The 18,739-nt window shown below is 45.6% G+C and overlaps 1 protein-coding gene across 1 annotated transcript in view; it reads right to left on the reverse strand.

Annotated features, from left to right (window-relative positions):
- CSMD1 (CUB and Sushi multiple domains 1) overlaps positions 1 to 18,739 on the reverse strand; it is a 1,409,269-nt gene that overhangs the window by 327,217 nt on the left and 1,063,313 nt on the right. Inside the window, exons 13-15 of the mRNA XM_057697717.1 lie at positions 6,334 to 6,516; positions 4,782 to 5,108; positions 3,596 to 3,790 (exon numbers count right to left, since the gene is read on the reverse strand). Of these exons, the coding sequence (XP_057553700.1) occupies positions 3,596 to 3,790; positions 4,782 to 5,108; positions 6,334 to 6,516 (705 nt within the window). The remainder of the gene's footprint in view (positions 1 to 3,595; positions 3,791 to 4,781; positions 5,109 to 6,333; positions 6,517 to 18,739) is intronic.

Consider the following 18,739-nt stretch of genomic DNA (forward strand, 5'->3'; position numbering starts at 1 on the left):
ATAGCTTCTTTTCCAAGTAAGCAGCAATAAGTATGCATTATTTCTGCAGCTAGAAATACGTAATAAGAAATCAGAGCCATTTTTATGAACGTGAGTTCTTGAAGAAAACTTTCATTACTTCATGTAATCATAATTTTAAAAACAACTTATTTTTACTAATTAACTCTAGGGGTCTTTCCTGGTTAAGTCCTTACATTCATGCTTACAGCCTATGAAATCACATATCCATTTAGGTCAGTATTACATAGGATTCAATTCCTATGCTTATTGACATGTAGCAGATCCTTTTTATACTACAGCATAAGCAAAGGAAACCATGTTAACGGTACTTATTTTATGTTTAATTATCCAAAGATACTATATAAGAAAGACATACAGCAAATACAGATTTACAAAATTATGATACATAACTACATTTATAAATCTGCATAATGAATTATTTTCTAAAGGTCTTATTTTCCACATAAAAATAAAAATATGTTTCCTTTAGTTTAAGGCTTTTTTTTTCTGTTTTGAGCCATCATATTTCTTGGAATATACCCGAATTGTCACACAGTACTATTATTTTATTATTATCTTTTACATATCAGTTTATAATTGAATGTTTTAGAACTTGTATTCCTTTATCCTGATGAAACAGACACGCTAATCTTTATACTGCAGATTAACCCAACTGAACAGTAAAATATTACATTATGGTCTTAAGTTGGCTGTACTGGTCAGCTTAGACGAGGTTATGCAACAGCAGCTGTAATGAGGGAGGTGTATTTCCCACAGAGCGCGTCTAGGGCTCTGCCCCCAACTCCTTTCTTCCAGGAGCTGAGCTACGGCACCTGACCAGGGTCCTGCACTGGCAATGGCAGCCTCAGAGCCAGAAGGTGGTTATGTCACTTCTGTTTGCACCTAATTAGCCAGACCCCTCAAAGATTTCATCAAACCACAGGGGCCAAGAAGATAAGCAAGACTCGGTGAAGGTCCAGAATACCTGGTGAACAGCACTGATGACCTTCAAATTCACACAGGTGAGTGAAAAAAAAAAAAAGTATGGGGATGAAGTCTTTAGAGGGCAAATTCTCCTTTGATTTTTTGACCATTTGCTCTGGCAAGTTACCTGACACGCATTTGTAAAATAAGTCCTTCCTGAATATATATTTCTTCTGTAGCTTTATTTTTAATGCAGTTATCTGGCTTGGGTAAATGACATTGGCATTAGCTTTATAAAATGTGACACAGGAGTTCGTGCCTCTTTTCCATCACCTGGGATCGTGTTCCCAATACTAAAATTCTCTGAAGCTGAAAGACAGACGACGTCCTCTCTCTGCGCTTGTGCGCGCCTCCGGTGCTTGTGTCTTTTCCAGTCTTTAATCTTCTTTCTAACCTCTTTTTACAGGACTTTGTTTATTCACATTTTGCACTTTTTATTGAATTACTTCAGGTAATTTATATTTTGCTAGGAAATCACCGATTTTCTTTGAACTTTAAAATTTGTTGCCATAGAGATGTATTCTTATGCAGTAATGTTTCCCTCAAGATAACTTGTGTTCTTTAATGACACTGAGCTGTGCTGAAGAACAGAGGCAAGTTAGATGTAGAACAAACAGAGAAAAATCTTTCTCTCGGTAATTGAGTTTCTCAGTAGAAGGAAGCTTTACCAATCTCTTTCACCACTAACTAGTACTTTGTGTCAAGGGTTTGTTTTGTTAATCTTGTTAACACCCCGTCGCTGGGGTTTGCCTTGAACTTTACCCAAAGGTCTCTTCCAAATGAGAGAATGGCCCGTTCACAGTTAATGTGATACTTTCTCCTTTGGTCTGACGCTATGGGAATCCTCACCTGCCACTTACCGGTGCCCCTTTCGTCCCCCAGCTGTGCGAAGGGACATCCTGCCCTGCACTTAGACCCATCTGCACACAGCCCACGGCAGGTAAGCACGCCAGAGACCGCGAGAGCCGTGGCAGAGAGAACAGAGGCTGGAGAGCGTTGCCTCTCGTAAGATCACGGCTGCTTCAGCGTCGGCGGTGGTGTGCGTGGCTCCGGCAGTATCGGCAGACACACGTGTCCCTGCCCCGGTCCTGATACCATTTGTCTGGGAGCCTGACTGCAGGTTTACTTATTTAGAAAGGATAATAACCTATCCATGTATTAACATTGATAAAATGTAAAATATACAAAAACATACATTTAAAATGTGATAAAAATAAATTAAAAGAAAATCCTACTGTTATTTTCTTGCCTTTCAATTTGCCAAGTTCCCATCCGCGGGCAGTGCTCAGCGTCCACCAGATGGTTTTAACAACTCATGAAGCTGTGGACATGAGAACACCTTTCTGTATGTTTAGCACAGTCAGCCAGTGATGACTTAAAACACTGCCGACTCTCGAGATAAGGAGGAACAACTCTGGGGGCGGGACTGAGGGCAGGGTGAGGTGGTGACGCACAAGCCCACGCCCCGTGCAGGTGAGCAGGCGGGCCCGGGGGAGGGTGGTGGCAGGTGGAGAACAGAGGATTCGAGGACAGTGAAAGTCCCCAGCATGCTGCTGTGACGGTGGACACACACCCCATACACTCCCCCAAACCCACAGGACGGACAAGACCAAGAGGGAGCCCCAGCGTAAACCACGGGCCCTGGGCGGCGGTGACGTGCTGGTGCGGCTTCCTCCGTGGTAACAGAAGGACCACCTGCTGGGGGTGTTGATAACGGGGAGGCGGTGCCTACATGGGAGGGCAGGGGGACGTGGGACATCTCTGCACCTGCCACGCAGTTTTGTTGTGAACCTAGAACTGCTCTCAAAATGTTTACTCTTTAAAAAAAATCTGTATTTCTTTGGCCATTACTAGAGAGAATTTTTTAAAGCCTTTCTTAGCTTGTTATGCATGGACCATTCTGATAGGGAGGGCATGAGTTTATATTCTAAGTACATTTTTTTTAACCTGAGTAAACATCAAAGGTCATATCCTCCTTCACTCTTCCCCTTTGGTTTCCTTATGTAGGTAACCAGAGTGGAAATGTCAAGAAGAAAAGTAGTTAGGCTGTATCTACGTCAGCTACACTAAGGGCAACAAAATAGTTACCTAAACACTATGCTGCTGTTACAGGCGGAATCATGTCCCCACCCAAAATGATACTTTGGATTCCTCAGAATGCAACCTTATTTGGAAGTAAGGTTACTGCAGACATAATTAGTTAAGATGAGCTCAATAGAGTGGGCCCTAGTCCAATATGACCCGTGTCCTTAGAGAGAGGGGAAATCTGGACAGAGACACATTCTCGCGTGGAGAAAGCGGGGATGCTTCTATATACTGAGAAACTCCAAAGACAGCCAGCAAGCCACCAGGAGCTGGGGGAGGGCCCAGAACACAACCCTCCGTCACCTCCTCGGAAGGAACCAGCTCTGCCGACACCTGGATCTTGGACTCCCAGCCTCCAGGACTCTGAGACGCTACATTTCTGTTGTTAAAGCCACCCGTTTGTGGCACGTGGTCACGGCAGCCCTAGGAAACCAATACTGCCGGTTGTTTGTTCGCACGTTTGTTTTTTAAGTTAGATGCACCATTTCAAAAAGAAAGTAAGGGGTAAACGAGAGGGGGCCTGCACCTTCGCAGCGGGGGACGGCGGAGCTCCAGATGACGTTCCCGTCCTGCAGGATGCAGGTGATGGACTCGGACCCCTGGGTCTTGACAAAGCCATCGTCACAGTGGAAAGAGACCGAGCTCCCGAGCAGGAACCGGTCACCGAAGCGCCGCCCGTTTATGGGAATGCCGGGGTCGTGGCACTCATTCTGGCCAAAGGCTGGAAAGAAATGGAAAGAAAATTAGAATAAAACATACTTGAGTATTAATTATGAGTTCATTAACGTTAATTCTACTAATATTAATATCGTCTATTAATCAAAACAGAAGAAAACAGAACCACTTAAAAAGCAATTTATTTTCCTAAATTTCAGTTCTATCTTCATAGATAAACACACTCAGTAGACAGAATATCGCCGTCTAGAGAGACATCGCCATCATCCCCACAGCACTGCACAGTCTGAAAGCACTTTCTCACTAAGGAAGGCGGCGAGGAGACACGGAAGTGACAGACGAGGCTTTCGGTCCTGACATATCTAGGCTGGCATCCTGGCTGCTGTGTTTACCACCCGCCCCTGGGCAGATCACTCTGGTGATCTGAGCCTCGTCAGCTTTGTTTACAGAAGGAGGGACATGAAGCTGATGTTCCAGAGCTGCTGCGATGTTCACTGAAGCAGTTCCTGTCCGATCCTAAGGCCAGCTCCTGAGAGAAGCGGGCCGTCAGTAAACTGTAACTCCCACCTAACTTTAGCACCTTCGTTTATTCCCGCAACACTGCGACTTAAGCAGATGTTCTTAAATGTAACCTACGATGCAAATGAGGGATCTGAGGCAAAGAAAAGTTAGCCGTCTCATCACACGTCACTGAGTGCACACACGGGCCGGTGCTCTACTCCGCGGCTCCTGACCCCCAGGGCCTCAGTCCTTCGTACTCCTCCACTCTGAGGCATGGAGGACACACGGGTAGATGGATGGGCGCACGGATGGATGGAAGGAAAACCAGAGAGAGAGCTATGAGTGATCCAGTCCTCATCACGGGGTGACCAGGACACGAACCTCTCCCAGGTTCTCAGCACGATGCCACGTGATTCTGCGAATTGTGATTATAAACCCCCTGGAGTATCCGCCTTGACGCTGGGCTCGCGCACGTGAGAACCAGGGGAGACCGTGGACGCAGGGGTGGGGCAGAGGTGGGGTGAGGGCGGACTCACTGGTGTAGGTGATGTTGAAGCCTCTGCCGGTGGTGGAGTGGTCCGACTGGAACTCCAGGCGAACTATGTGCCCGCTGCTGGCCAGCTGGGAGGGCACCTCGTTGCCAGAGAACGTGCCCAGCACGGTGATGTCCGAAATCCCGTCATCTTTGACCGCAAGGAAGTCAAACTGAGGCTCCACGTCGAAGTCGTTGAAGATGAGGTGGATTCTGCTGCCCGGCTCAGAGATGATCAACCAGACGCAGTTCATGTTGTTGCCGTACTCCTCTGGGTAATTCGGTGAGAGGATAATGCCCGATGATGCCGTAAAGTTGAAGAAACAGGAAACTGTGAAGACACAGGTGTATTTTCAAACAATGTTGTCCACATCCAAAGAACCGGCCACAGGCTAAGCATGGGGGGGGGGGACCCACACCTGCAGTTCCCCGGCATCACCCAGCTGTTCTTTAACGGGCAATCCTGGACCTTCACATTTTCTCTTCTTCCAAGTTGTCAATAGAATGCATTCGATACACAGAACAATCAGAGCCTATAATTACCAAGTGTGAGCTTGATGCAAAAATGATCCTATCAGTTTGACTGAAACTTGTGGCAAATATTAAAATCTCCAGTGATAACTTTCTGCCTTAAGAACAGCAAATATTCATATGAAAAACTATGCCTGTGTCAAAAGAACAATTTCCAGAAAACAATACGGGGTTCTAGTCAGTTTTCTGTGATAACTTTTCATTTTAAATTTTGTGTTTGCCTTTAGAAGTGCATTTTTTTCAAATTAATTTTTTATCTATGAATAGTTTAAAAATTAATTTTAAAGTATTTATAGATTAAAAATTAATTTAAAACTATAGTTTAAAGATGATTAACAATGACAGTTTAACAATGATTAAATAATAACTTGGAAAATCAGACCATGTCCTGGGTGGATAATATAAAAAAATCTTGGAATATTTACTTAATGTGTACTTAAAAATCAGTAATATATATTCATATTTATATATATGATATATAATCTTTTTTGGAGGGAACATCTGTTGGACTTATTTCTAGGGTGTAGATTTACTTATTATTCCACATAACTTCATATATGTTCCCCAGTCATTGCTATATTCAGTTACAAAAAACATCCTGCTTTTCAATTGTCTATGAAGACCTTTTCTACTTGTTGAAACACATATGAGAACGTAGGCCGTTCTTCCACTGAAACGCACAGTGCAGCACTGCCCATGCTCACCACCTGTGTTAAGTGTCACGGGACATCATTAGGCTGTAAAGACCCTGGGCCCATCGATGGCTCACACAGTCTGGCATCAGCCCCTCTGGACCGAAGTGGCACTCTGTTAGGATCTTTCTAGTGTCTTTTCAGGGACAGTTTCTCCCTCTGGTCATGAGAACATCACTGACTGGCTTTAAGTAAGTGGAGAAAGCAGGAGAGCTGGCACTTGAGAAGCCCTGGCCATTTGGGGTCAGCGCTGCCCTCCCTCAGCGCGTGCCCTGCTCCCCTGCCCTCTCAAGGCAGCCTCGGAACAGACCGCGGCGCAGGCTCGGTACTCACATACACAGCTGGGCTTGTTGCCAGACCACTGGTTGTTCTGCTGACACGTGATAACTCGCTCCCCCACCAGCTCGAAGGCTGCCTGGCACTCGAAGGTGAGCGTGTCTCCGTGGAGGAAACGGCTGCCTGTCCGCTTCCCGTAGGCAGGGATGCCCGGGTCCCCGCACCCTCCCTTCTCGATTTCTGAAAATGGGAAAGACAAATGAACCATTAAAAAAATACACAATGAACATTTTTAACAATTTGGAAAACGCACAGTGGTTTATTTGGCATTGTTTTTGTAAACAGTTTCAAAAGGATACTCAATTCATCTAAAATTTATTTACAAAAGCCATTAAAATGTGTACTTTACAGGAAGGTATTTAACGTATTGTCTTTTAAGGGACACACACAAGGCTACACAGATGTGTTGACTATGCAGATGTTACAATTAAGAGATATTTCTTCCTGGCCTACACCCTTCCTGCCTGCCACCCCTCATTGCGACCATTGAAATGGAAACACCAATTTTGTTTTGACTGATGTGTTTTTTTAATGTAAACCATACACGTAAGATAGTTCATTCCCTTCTGAATACTTAAATCAGTATATCCGTTTGAGTATTCTTTCCCTTCAACTGATGTTAAAACTCATTTATGAGACAAAATGAATATATTCATGGCCTTCAGGTGAAAAGAAAATATGCAGAGTCAAGGCTCTTTTCATTAGAACAGGATTGTAATGGATGTGGATACAAATACATCAAAATTATACACACATTTCACCTTTGCTCTCTCATACCTGTTAACGACTCAGAACGTACTCGCTAAAATATGTTCTTCATTTCTTCACACAGAAATATTTCTTGAGGGTGTCAGGCTCTGTTCTAGGTAACGAGGTTAGTGGACAAACGAGGAAAAATTCCTGTGCCTGTGGGGCTTACGTCATATGGAGAGAAACAGTGACAATTTTTGAGATGATGAAGGGTAGTCTGAAGCGAAATGAAGGCGGTCCAGGGGTTTGGTGGAGAAGCAGACACGGCCGGTGTGCTCAGGACCTGCAGGGGGATGCGAGGGCAGAGGTGGTTTGCAGAGGAAGGGAGGGACCAGTGCAGAGCAGCCTGTGGCGGTTTTGTGGGAAGGAGACTTGCAGGGTTTTCAGACATGATGCGACCCAAGAACACATTCAGGAGACTCTCCGCAGGGCTGGGGAGCAGAGGCGGGCGGAGAGTGAGTTTCCACAGTTCAGGGCGATTTCTCTGCACACATCTACAGAGACATCTCTGTCATCCTTCCCAAATTCTTCACGGGTTTGCTTTTGCCACAACCAAGGACAAATTCATACGGAGGTTTCACGAGCAACCTAAACACATTCTGATCAAGTTCTCATTTTTTGGAAGCATCTTGTGGAAATGACTCTGAGCTGAATCTCTGGGTGGTTTTCAGATGCCTTCCTGCCGCACGGGGAACCTACACGAGCCCAGAGATTGACCCAGAGGTGGCTTATTCTCCCCAAGAGGAGAAACGTTACTTCCAAGTGTTCAGGAAGAGCAAAGACGTGAAATGAGCTTGTAACATAATGGTGCGGAACCCTCAACATGTAGGAGATTACCATTTTTGTTTTCTTAAGCAAACGAGCAAAGAAACGCAAAATGCAACAAAACCAGTTACTGGGTACAGACATGTTCATGGGCCTCTCCTGACGGCTCAGGTATCCGATAAAGACAGCGGCCCTAACAGTAACAGTTACACGGGAGCTAAAATGTTCCTGGGTGCAATGCAGGCCCAAGAAAGCCTTGGAGAATGCTCTTCCTTAAGGACAGGCCTTGGAGTTCAAGCTGATGAACTTGAGTTGAACAGAGCTAGGAATGGATGTACTTGAATGTAACGTTTGGGCTGCCTTGAACCAAATTTCTTTGACGGAAATAGACAACGGCAATTTGGACCAACGGTTTGTAGAAGAAAAGAGCTTGCATTTGGTGTGGACTGTCAGTTTGTGGGGGGGGGGGCAGGAGTCCAGGGTCCTGGCCAAGGACACAGCTCTGAGAGCAGGAATCAGAGCACCAGATGTGGGTTTGAAGTTCCCAGGCTCTGCTGGGCCACCAGGTACAGTTTAGTCTCGGGAAATATCCATTTCCCTTCCTCAGCTTACCACTTTCTACCTCACAGGGCAGCTGAGAACTAAACTGTATAATTCACATAAATCCCTGACATGTAGGGCCCGAAGTATTAGCCGTGACTGTGATTATCAGCAAACCTTAGACTTTTTGCCTCTGCGATGCTAAAGTTCAGACCTTTTTATAGTGAGATACATTATGGCATTTGGGGGAATACTATTTTCCACATTGAGTCAGGGACCTGACTTTGCAGAGTGTCGAAAATAAACTGGCTGTAGACACACAGCGTGCATGTGAACAAGGGTCTTTCTGCTGCTTCCCGTGCTGAGGGTCTGGAGCGTCCAGTGGTCCTTCATCTCCGCTGAAGATGCTGGTGTTCCCTGATGCAGATGCAAGGCCAGGGCTGGCCCGGAGCAGAACCTGCCGCCCGGCATGTCTGCTAGTAGGAGTTTGGTGTGGACTAGTGATGCTCAGATAGTACTGTCTGGTATCAGGAGGTCTGCGTAGCCAGACCTACCTATCAGCCAGAGAATATGAACATGTCCCACCGCTAGGCCACTGAAGCTTCATTTGGGGAGCTTTTTTTGGACATTCTGCACTCTTTGCCCCTACACACTAGCCCCAAATAATTGCGACAAAATCCACACAGATTCAGAAATTTCCCGTGGAGGTCACATTTCCTTCACTTGAGAATCTGCGTCTACCTCACCTATTTTCTGAAAAAAGTAGAACAAGTAGAAGAAGAATAAGACTGGGTTGACACTGATACAGTAACTGCATCAAACCCCCTTCTATACGGAAGGACATGCAAGATGTCAAAGATGACCTTGACGTGCTTTCCTGGAAACAAACGCCATAGTTTGTTATCAATGAAGAGATTGAGGCCCCTAAAGGAAAAAAAATCTCTTCCAAATTATCGCTCTAGGAATGGGGTTTGATAATGAGCCTGAGGAAACATTAGGTTGTAATTATTTCCTCACTCCTTCTCCGGTGCTGCCTTTTCAGCATCTGGGGATATTTGTACAAAAGTCTGCTGGGGACTCAGTGGTGTTCCTATTGATGTATTTTTCTTTGACAATGACCTTTAAAAGTATAAAATAATTCCATTTCATTTTCACTTTTTCATGTTGATTAATTTTTCTCAATTTTATGAAGTATTTATTTTTGAATGTTATTTTTATAATTGACATAAACATCTATGTTACATTGATATTACATATTTGACATTCATCTCTAACACATTTGATTTTGATTTAAAAGTTTCTACTATACCTATAAATATTGATATAATAAATGAGTGATTGGATTCACTAATTTTTTTAATGTATCTGAGCTTTTTTCCTGGAATATCAGTATTAATTAACATGTAAACCAAAATATTGAGATTGACAATTGAGTCTGCTAAGGCAGAGAACTTAGCCACATTTCTGAGGAAGGACATTGAAACTATTAAGGTGAGCCCATAACCACCTGCCAATTATCTGACCATTTTTGATCTACAAAAGTCATTCAATTAAACACAAGCCTTGATCCGTATTGCCACAGCTGCTCCCTGATACTCACCGCATGGTACGGTACACAGCTTCCCTGTAAGGCTGCCCGATAATGGAGAACCCCATTACTGTTCATCTCTCTACCATCTCTGCACCTGCCACGACTCCAGCACAGGGGAGAAGAGGTGCAGATGGGTGAACGCTGGCTTGAGTAGTAACCGGGTTCCCCTGGACTCCTCTGCACAGCTAAGTATCTTGGCTTGGTGTCCCTTATCCAACTTGGTCCACATGAGTTTTCCACTTATCAAGGCCTCCCTTTTGCTGACGCTCACTTCTTCATCTTCTCCTCCATGCTCCAGGGAATCACGCTGTCTTCTCCAAACCCACCCACAGGAGCACAGCTGGAGGTGGCCCCACTCGCCAGGTGCCTGAGTGCCACAGAGACCCTTCAAGTCAATCAGGGTGTGTGTTCCACGCACGTCACCTCTTGGACCTCAGTGTCTCCCACCCCACCCAGGCTCTCCCGCGCCAGAGGCAGAGGCATCCTGAGCATTCTAGGACACTTCATGCTTCCACGCTCGTGCTCCCATCAGATACCACCCTCTCCCTTTCCATAAGGCCCCTCTTGGTTAAAGTCTCTTCAAATCCCCATAATCCAGATGACTTTTGCTCCCTACCCTAGGGTTTACAGGTAGCTCTCCTGTAGAGGTTTAGGAACCCGTCCCACCTGGACTGGCTGAGATGTGGACCTGTCTTTCTAACCCATGACGCTGTTAATTTTTCCAGAATGATAAGCCTTCTCTCTCTCTGGATTTCCTAGTACTTAAATAGTGCCCCAAACAAAGTGGACACTTGGCACCTTGTTTTATTTTTTATTTATTTTATTTTATTTTATTTATTTATTGGCTGCGTTGGATTTTCGTTGCTGCATACAGGCTTTCTCTAGCTGCTGAGGGGGGCTACTCTTAATGATATTTTTTATTAGTCACATCAATTGCGGAGGCGTCTCATGAAATAGCATTTACATGATGAGAAAGATTGTGTGGCTGTAAAGAACATTTTGATCTCCACACTCCAGCCTCAGCGTAAACTTTGCTAGCCTTATTTTTTTTTTTTTTTGAGAGGGAGGCTACTCTTCATTGTGGTGCGCGGGCTCCTCATTGTAGTGGCTTCTCTTGTTGCGGAGCATGGGCTCTAGGCATGTGGGCTTCAACAGTTGCGGCACACAGGCTCAATAGTTGTGGCTCACGGGCTCTAGAGCACAGGCTCAACAGTTGTGGTACAGAGGCTTAGTTGCTCTACGGTATGTGGGATCCTCCCAGACCAGGGCTCGAACCCGTGTCCCCTGCATTGGCAGGTGGGTTCTTAACCCCTGCACCACCTAGGAAGTCTGGCACTGTGTTTTTTTTAAAGGAACTTCTTAAGCATGTGCCTAGGCTTAAGCAGATTTAGCTGTAACACAGGCTGTGTATGTTTTTTTTTCCTCTGTGAAGAGTTACTACCATTGGTTAATTGCTTAGTCTGTGAAGATACTTCTGAGCACATTCACTGCTCTAGCTGCAGGTCTAACAAACAAGTGAGCAGACCAAGCAGCTGGTCCTGTGGAGTGTGTGGTTTAGAGCAGTCAGCAGAAAATACACAAATAGTCTACAGTATGCCAGACAGGAACAAATGCTCTGGAGAGAGAGAAAGCATTTAGGAGGAAGTAGAGAGGAGTGAGAGGGTCTCTTCAGGTGGAACAGTCAGAGAAGTTCCCTGAAAAGTGAAGACATGAGCAGAGATTGAAGTGAGGGGATAGCCCACCAGGTAGGTGGGAAGATCGTCCCACAGGCAGAGAGCAGGAGGTGCCGCCCAGGGCTGAGTGAGGGATGCACTTGGCAGGGAGGCGGGAGAGCAAGAAGGCCACAAGTGATCATGGTCTGGTGATGAAGGGAGAGGCGAGGAGGACACGAAAACACCGAACTGGTCGGGGACCAGGTGATACGGGGTCTCTAGACTTTTATGTGGATTTTATTCTTTCCTTGTGCTTTAATACAATCATGCTGTAAGACCTATAGAAACCAAATAAACTATCAATCTGTTTCCTAAATTATTGTGAAACATCGTCCCGTAGTAAAGATTGGCAAGAAGACACCAAAATGCCTTACCTTAGGGTTATCAGCTCTATCAATCTTAGCTTCCTTGCTGCCAAGAACTCCAGTCCTAGGTTATCACGAGGATTTACCTTCTATTTATATATGCTTGGTGGCCAGCATGGTCTGCAGGAAAGGGTATCCGACTGAGAATCTAGGTTCAACTCACAGATCTTTCACTTAATAACCAAGGAAACGTCATTATTCTCTTTGAGTTGTTTAAAATTGTGGAACATGCCTTACGTGCTGGGGTACTAGCACCAGGATGATTTAGTATCTTTGGGAAATCTACAGTCCAATAATCTGCATGGACTGCATGGGAGGCCATCGCAGGGTACTGGGTGAGGCATCTGTCTCATCGAAGATACCTGGAAGTGAGTATTAAACATCAGATGTCCTTAAAATACAAATAAACACTCGAAGGGAAAATAGACTCTGAACTTTTCATGCTTTCTGTCCAGCTTGGAGCACTTATCCTCTCGGTCACGTAGAAAAGATCTGCATTGGAGCAGCAGGAGTTGTGGTCACAGGGCAGCTGGACGGGGACCAGAGCAGCTCGGCCCAGGGCCGCACCTGGCAGGGACGCCCGACGTGGGGACAAGCCAGGCAACTGGTCGGAGGTCAGTGGCTGCCCCCCGCCCCCTGTTCCTTAATGAGATGGTCTTCTCAGGACTCCTCTACTTCTTTTTAATTTTAATTTCCATCTTTTTAACGAAGACTCAGCATTCTTGGCCCCCCCTGACTTCAGGAGGAAACAAGTCAAAAAAGAAAGGTAGAAGCCCTTCACTTTAGAAATTAGTGAAGCGTTAGTGTAACAGAACGCAAGACCTGAGAATGTCTGAGATGCCTCTGTGTTATTCTTGTGATACAGATCCAGATATTGAGAGAATGAGGCATCCCTGATTCCAGCAAAGTTAAACAAACCCCTCTTCGGCCTGGGCCTCTGCCTTCTGTCTCCATCAGTGGTTTCCAAACTTTCCTACACATCAGAGTCGCTCTGGGGTGACTCTGAGTCATCTCAACAAGTCACAGATTCTAGTGTCTATCTAGCATTTCCGGGTGGGCTACAGAGCTACACTGATTGGGAGAGAAGGGAAGAAACAGGTGTCAAACAGGACAGTACCTAGCTCGGGACTCAAGGCAGGACAGTACCTAGCTGGGGATGCGAGGCAGGACGGTACCTAGCTCGGGACGCGAGGCATTCCCTGGTCAGGGCGGTAGGGATGAGAAGCTGCAGCTTTCAGTATGAGAAACCTTGCACCCACTCAGATGCAGCGCCTGGTGGGGGCTACTACCTAGCGGATCACAGGGTCTGAACAAAGAACAGGGAGACTTTTCCCAGACTGTGCCAGCACTGGAATGCAGACATAGAGACGACATTCCCCTATCCCCCCCCCCCCCCCAATTACTGATTTAAATCCTTCCTAACCTCTAGTAACAGATGTCCCGTAAGTAAATATGTGACCATGTGTGCCATCAAAGGGAGAACTGGAAGAGTTTCCCCAAAATGGTCCCTAATTTGGACTAAAACGAAGATTTGTGTATGAAGAGAGACCGCAAAGTGGATTTCTTGTACATGCCGACTTTAAAACCACAGAGAAGTGGTTCAATGTGTGTAATAAGTTCATCAGTAAATTAAACGAGTGCAGAAACAGCCAAGGAACCTCACGAGCAAGACTGTTCTCTTGTTCACAGGACCCAGTAAAAGTGTCACGGAATAGTGGGAATTGTGTTTCATACGGTATCAGGATTACGTTTGGCTGCTGGTAACCAAGAAGTTCAAGGATCCTTGGCTTAGCTTCACGAGCGTTTCATTTTCCTCACGTAACGAGAATGATGGATGCAGGGAGTGCAAGATGGACCGACAGGTCAGGCCTCCAAGAACCCGGCCTCTTCATGTTTCTTCTCTACCGCCCTGAGTGTGCTGGCCGGCAGCTGGAGGGCTGTGGTCTCGCGGCACAAAGTGGCTGCTGGATCTCAAGGTAGGAAGAAAGCAGAGAGTCAAAGTCCCCCATAAGGTCAGCCAGTGGGGTTCTTTCTTTAAAAAAACAAAAAACAAAACAAAAACAAAAACAAAACTTTTCCAGAGGCCTTATCTAATGGCTTCTGTCACATCTCTGTGTCTTGCTGGTCACTTGAGCATTTCTACCTCCGAAGGATAGAAATGCCATATGCGCACTTCCCAGACTCTCTCGTGAAGGGAGAAAAAGGAAAAGAGTGTTTTCTAAAGTGGCATGTGCATGGCCCATCCACGACATCTGCCGCAGAATGCTAGCAAAATTAGAAACTGAATTTAACTCCTGCCAAAAATACCATGTCAATGGGAACAAAATCCCCTCTCAAACATAAAATCATGTTTAATATGTTTGGCAACGTTAGCTGGTACAGTGATTAAATATCTTGCTATTTTGTGTTCAGGAGAAAAGCATAAATACATTTCTGTAAACTCTTTTGGGAATAAGTTGGGAGTTAAATAATTAAAGGTAAATAAAACGAAATGCTATTTTAGGGAAAATGTATTACCAGAACAATTTTCACAGAGGTAGAAAAATAACAGGTTAGGCAAAAAATAACAGAATGCTTGAGAGTATCATGAATCAAAGCCATTTTGTGATTTCTTTATTCTTTCTTCATTCTGCCCTGAAGGTCAGGTAGGTGCAGGCATCTTTGCTGGACTAGATGACAGTTCACAGGGACTCTTTAACTTGCTGACTTCCAGTCGATTCGTACTGTCATGGCTGGAAAGCACATTTGGACGGCCAGCCATAAAGAAGAGAAAGGTGCATGACCAAGAACAGACGTGAATTTTAACTTTAGAAACTATGGGGCTGGTTAATAAATTATCTGCTCTGTTAGCTTTTTTTCCTAAGGAGGTATTAATTGTACCAGGATGAAGCTATCATTTTTGATAGCATTTCACACACTTTTAGTCAGCAGACCTGGGACATCAACTCACTGTGTCCTCCACGTGTTTTCCAGTCAGTTTTTCTCGCAGATGGGAAGTCACACTGCTCAGAGATGAATGTCCTATATCTGCTTTACTGAGATAGATGCTGTACGTCTACTTTCTCTACTAAGTGTTACTAAATAACATTTACTGTATAAAACTAAAGATAAACATTCTGGGTTTACTGTATCTGTTAAGACAGATATCTGGTGCCTACTTTACAAAGATTATTTTTGGATGGAGATGGGCATTTAGCTATGCATAATTTAAACATTTTTCTAGGCTAATTTTGTCAACTTTGCTCTACAATTAGGCACAACATTTGGGCACTTGATTATCCAATTATCTGTGCATTAGAGCGAGCCCAAAATTGCTTCTGGAAAAGCATCTTGGCTTCGCCCACAGTACTTCATTAGGTCACCTCTAAAGAGCTGGCATCGCATCCACTCAGGCATGTGTTCTTGCTAAGCATTTCATCTTGTACGATAATGCCATTTTATCCAAGCACATGGCTCCGTCCTCATTTGGCAACCCAGGTTATCTGCACAGCAAGTACTTATCTGGGAATACAATATTGAATTAACTGCTAATCAATTATTTATTTGGAGATGCTATGGACAGAATTTTGTCTCCTCATAATTCATACCCTGAAACTCTAAGCCCCAGTATGGCTACATGTGGAGGCAGGGTCTTTAGGGAGGTAACTGAGGTTAAGTGAGGTCGCGATGACTGGGCTCTAGTCCAATAGGACTGATGTTCCTATAAGAAGAAGAGGCACCAAGGATTTGCACACAGAGGAAAGGCCCTGTGTGGACACAGCTGGAAGACAGTCATGCGCAAGCCACGAGGAGAGGCCTCAGGAGAAATCAAGGACTTGGATCTTGGATGTCTAGTCTCCAGAAATGTAAGTAAATAAACTGCTGTTGTTTCAGCCACCCAGTCTGTGGTTCTCTGTTATGCCAGCTTCAGCAAACTAATAGAATTTAAATACAAGATGCTATTTATCAAAAACTGCATGAAACTATGCCCATACAGTCTCAGCTTATTCTTCTGGAATAAAGTCTTTCATTAGGTCAAGATTGGGCCACTTGTGCCTTCTCTTGACATGCTCTTTCTTACTGACTTAAACTTCAGAGTCACACCACTGGCATATAGTGAGAGTTGTGCAAAGAAAGGCTCTCTGCTCTTTATTCCTGTTTACAAACATCGCTCTAAAACACTACTGAGAACGTTGTTTACACTTTAGTGAAATATGATTTCTGTGAAGCCCAGAGGGAAACATTATTCTCTGATGTTAGCAGTATATAATTATTGGGACACTGGCTCATTTTTATTCTATCAACTTTATGATTATGTGACCATAAGACACTGAGGAGGAAAGATGGCAGGGGTAACGGCATGAAGGTCTTGGGGTGGGAAGAGGTGGTGTCCAGGGACCAGGAGGAACAGTAGTCCGCACCCAAGAGGGTAGGAATTGAGTCTCCAGAGCATCAGAGCTCATGGTGACGGCCAGGTCTTCAACAGGACCACGGGAGTGACTGACCAAGGTGCTGGCCCTCTGGAGGCTGTAGTATCGCTGCTCCTTTGTGCTCTGTGGGGGGCCCACGCTTGGTCTTCCGCTTTCTCATCTTTTAAGAGGGAAGCTTTTCCTAGATGAGCCATCTGCTAACAGGAAGTGTGGGGAGAGGTGCTAGTAGTTAAGGTGGGTAGAAGGAACCTGCGTTTGGTCTGTCACTTATAACGCTTTCACTAACACTCAGCCTCGCGGGTCGCGGGCCACTGATCACGAGAAAGTGCAGATGACGGTCCACAGTCCTGTTGCTCACACGGTCAACTCCACATCAAGAGGCAGAAATGCTTTCTTCCGGAGCATCATAAAGCCTGGGGTTTGTCACAGCTGCAAAGGGGCTGCTCTTCTCCCAGTTTCTCCTGCAGGCGCTCACACGACAAGCATGTTGCTGATGAGGACGGCGCACGTGTACCTTTCCCTGCTCAGAATCCCCGGTCCTCTGCCCTGTGCTGCCACACAGGGAAGCGCCTGCAACCTGCCCGTATATCCTGATGTCTCAGCTCGAAACAGCTGTCATCGGTTCACCCTCCATACTGCAGATTCAACCAACCACATATAAAAAATATTCAGTAAAAAAGTTCCAGAGAGTTCCAGAAAGCAAAACTTGAATTCACTGCACTCCAGCAACTATTACACAGTATTATAAGTAACCTAGAGAGACTTGAAGTCCGCAGAAGAATGTGTGGATGTGCATCATGTGTAAATACGGCGCCATTTCATTCAAGGGACTTGAGCATCCTCAGATCTCGACACCCTCAAGGTGAGGGAGTCCTGGCAGCAGTCCCCTGAGGACACCAAGGGCCCACAGCGCAAACTCCTTTGCAGAGACACACGGAGCCCCACACCCTCCTGCTGGTCTCCCCGACCTGGTCCTCCTCTTCACTGAGCGTTTCCATCCTAGCTTACCCTGCTCCTCCAGGTTACAGACGCCCCCCGGCTCCAGCAAAGATGGACTAGCTCCCGCCCTTTCCTTTCCACTTCTCATTCTCCTTGTTACTTAGTTCGGTTCAGAGAGGCATCATGAGCAGAGAAACGTCCCCTACCTTTAGTCAGAGGACGGCTCTATCCTGTTCACAGTTTCGGGAGAATTCACCCTGGGATGCTTTTATACTGGAGGGTGAGGCTAAGCCCGCATCGTTATAACTTTCTCGTTCTTGTTATCAAGAGGACAGTGTGCGCACCCTAGAAGTTCAGCTGATTCCTCACAGCTATCTCTGCTGCCATTCCCTTCCACATTTCCCCACATTACTTTATATTTCTCAAAGATAGGGATGAGTATTTAAAAATATCTGCATGATTTCTTCTGCTAGTTTGAAATAAAGGGAAGTCTGTAAGCACTTTTAAAGACACTATTTTTATTGATGAGGATTCGCATTTCAGTTTTGGCACCGACCAGCTCTATACCCCAAACCACTTTATTTCATCTTACTAATAAACAAAATGGGATGGGATTAGAGAGTTGCTGGCATCCCTTCCAGTTTTATATTTTTATGACATCCTGACATCTCAGATGTAGAACTTACCAATGAAACTATGAACCGTCAATCTTCGCTTTCCCATGATTAATAATTTTTACGAAAAATATTGTTTTGGGACTATCCCAAGGAACTGACACAGTCCACTCATGATGGATGCTGTCACACATCCTCCTAAACCGCAAGATACACCACGCGCAGAGGTGTCTGTAGTCTCGGCCGCGTTCCCGAAGATTCTGCACTGCCCTTGGGTCCAGGGTCTCGCTGTTCATCGCCCGCCGCCTTTCACCATCACCCGTGTCATTTGAATGATTTCTCTGCTCCCCATTTTGCCACCTCTGATGCTGCAGCCAACACGACCTCTCGGAACCCCAGACCTCAGGACGGCCCTACCTTGCTTGCGATGCCTCTGGCTGTTCCCGTCCTTCCTCATCCAAAGGCTGTCACCTGACGCAGAAAGCCCGCCAGTGCCGACTCCCCCGGTCACCTTTTACCGCCCCCGCTCGCGATCACAGTCCAGGCTGCGGCACCTCCCTTCAGCAGCTGACCGTCTCTCCTCCTTTCAGCCGTCCCGCCTGCTGTAAACCTTCACCTGAGCCACTCAAGCCACTGTCGATACTCTGACTCGACTGCGCTTGCTCTGGGACAGCCTCGACCCCAAGTGCGGCCCTCACCTGTCTCCCCTCTGTTGTAA

The sequence above is a fragment of the Hippopotamus amphibius genome, chromosome 10 (assembly GCF_030028045.1).
Source record: "Hippopotamus amphibius kiboko isolate mHipAmp2 chromosome 10, mHipAmp2.hap2, whole genome shotgun sequence".
Taxonomy (NCBI): Eukaryota; Metazoa; Chordata; class Mammalia; order Artiodactyla; family Hippopotamidae; genus Hippopotamus; species Hippopotamus amphibius.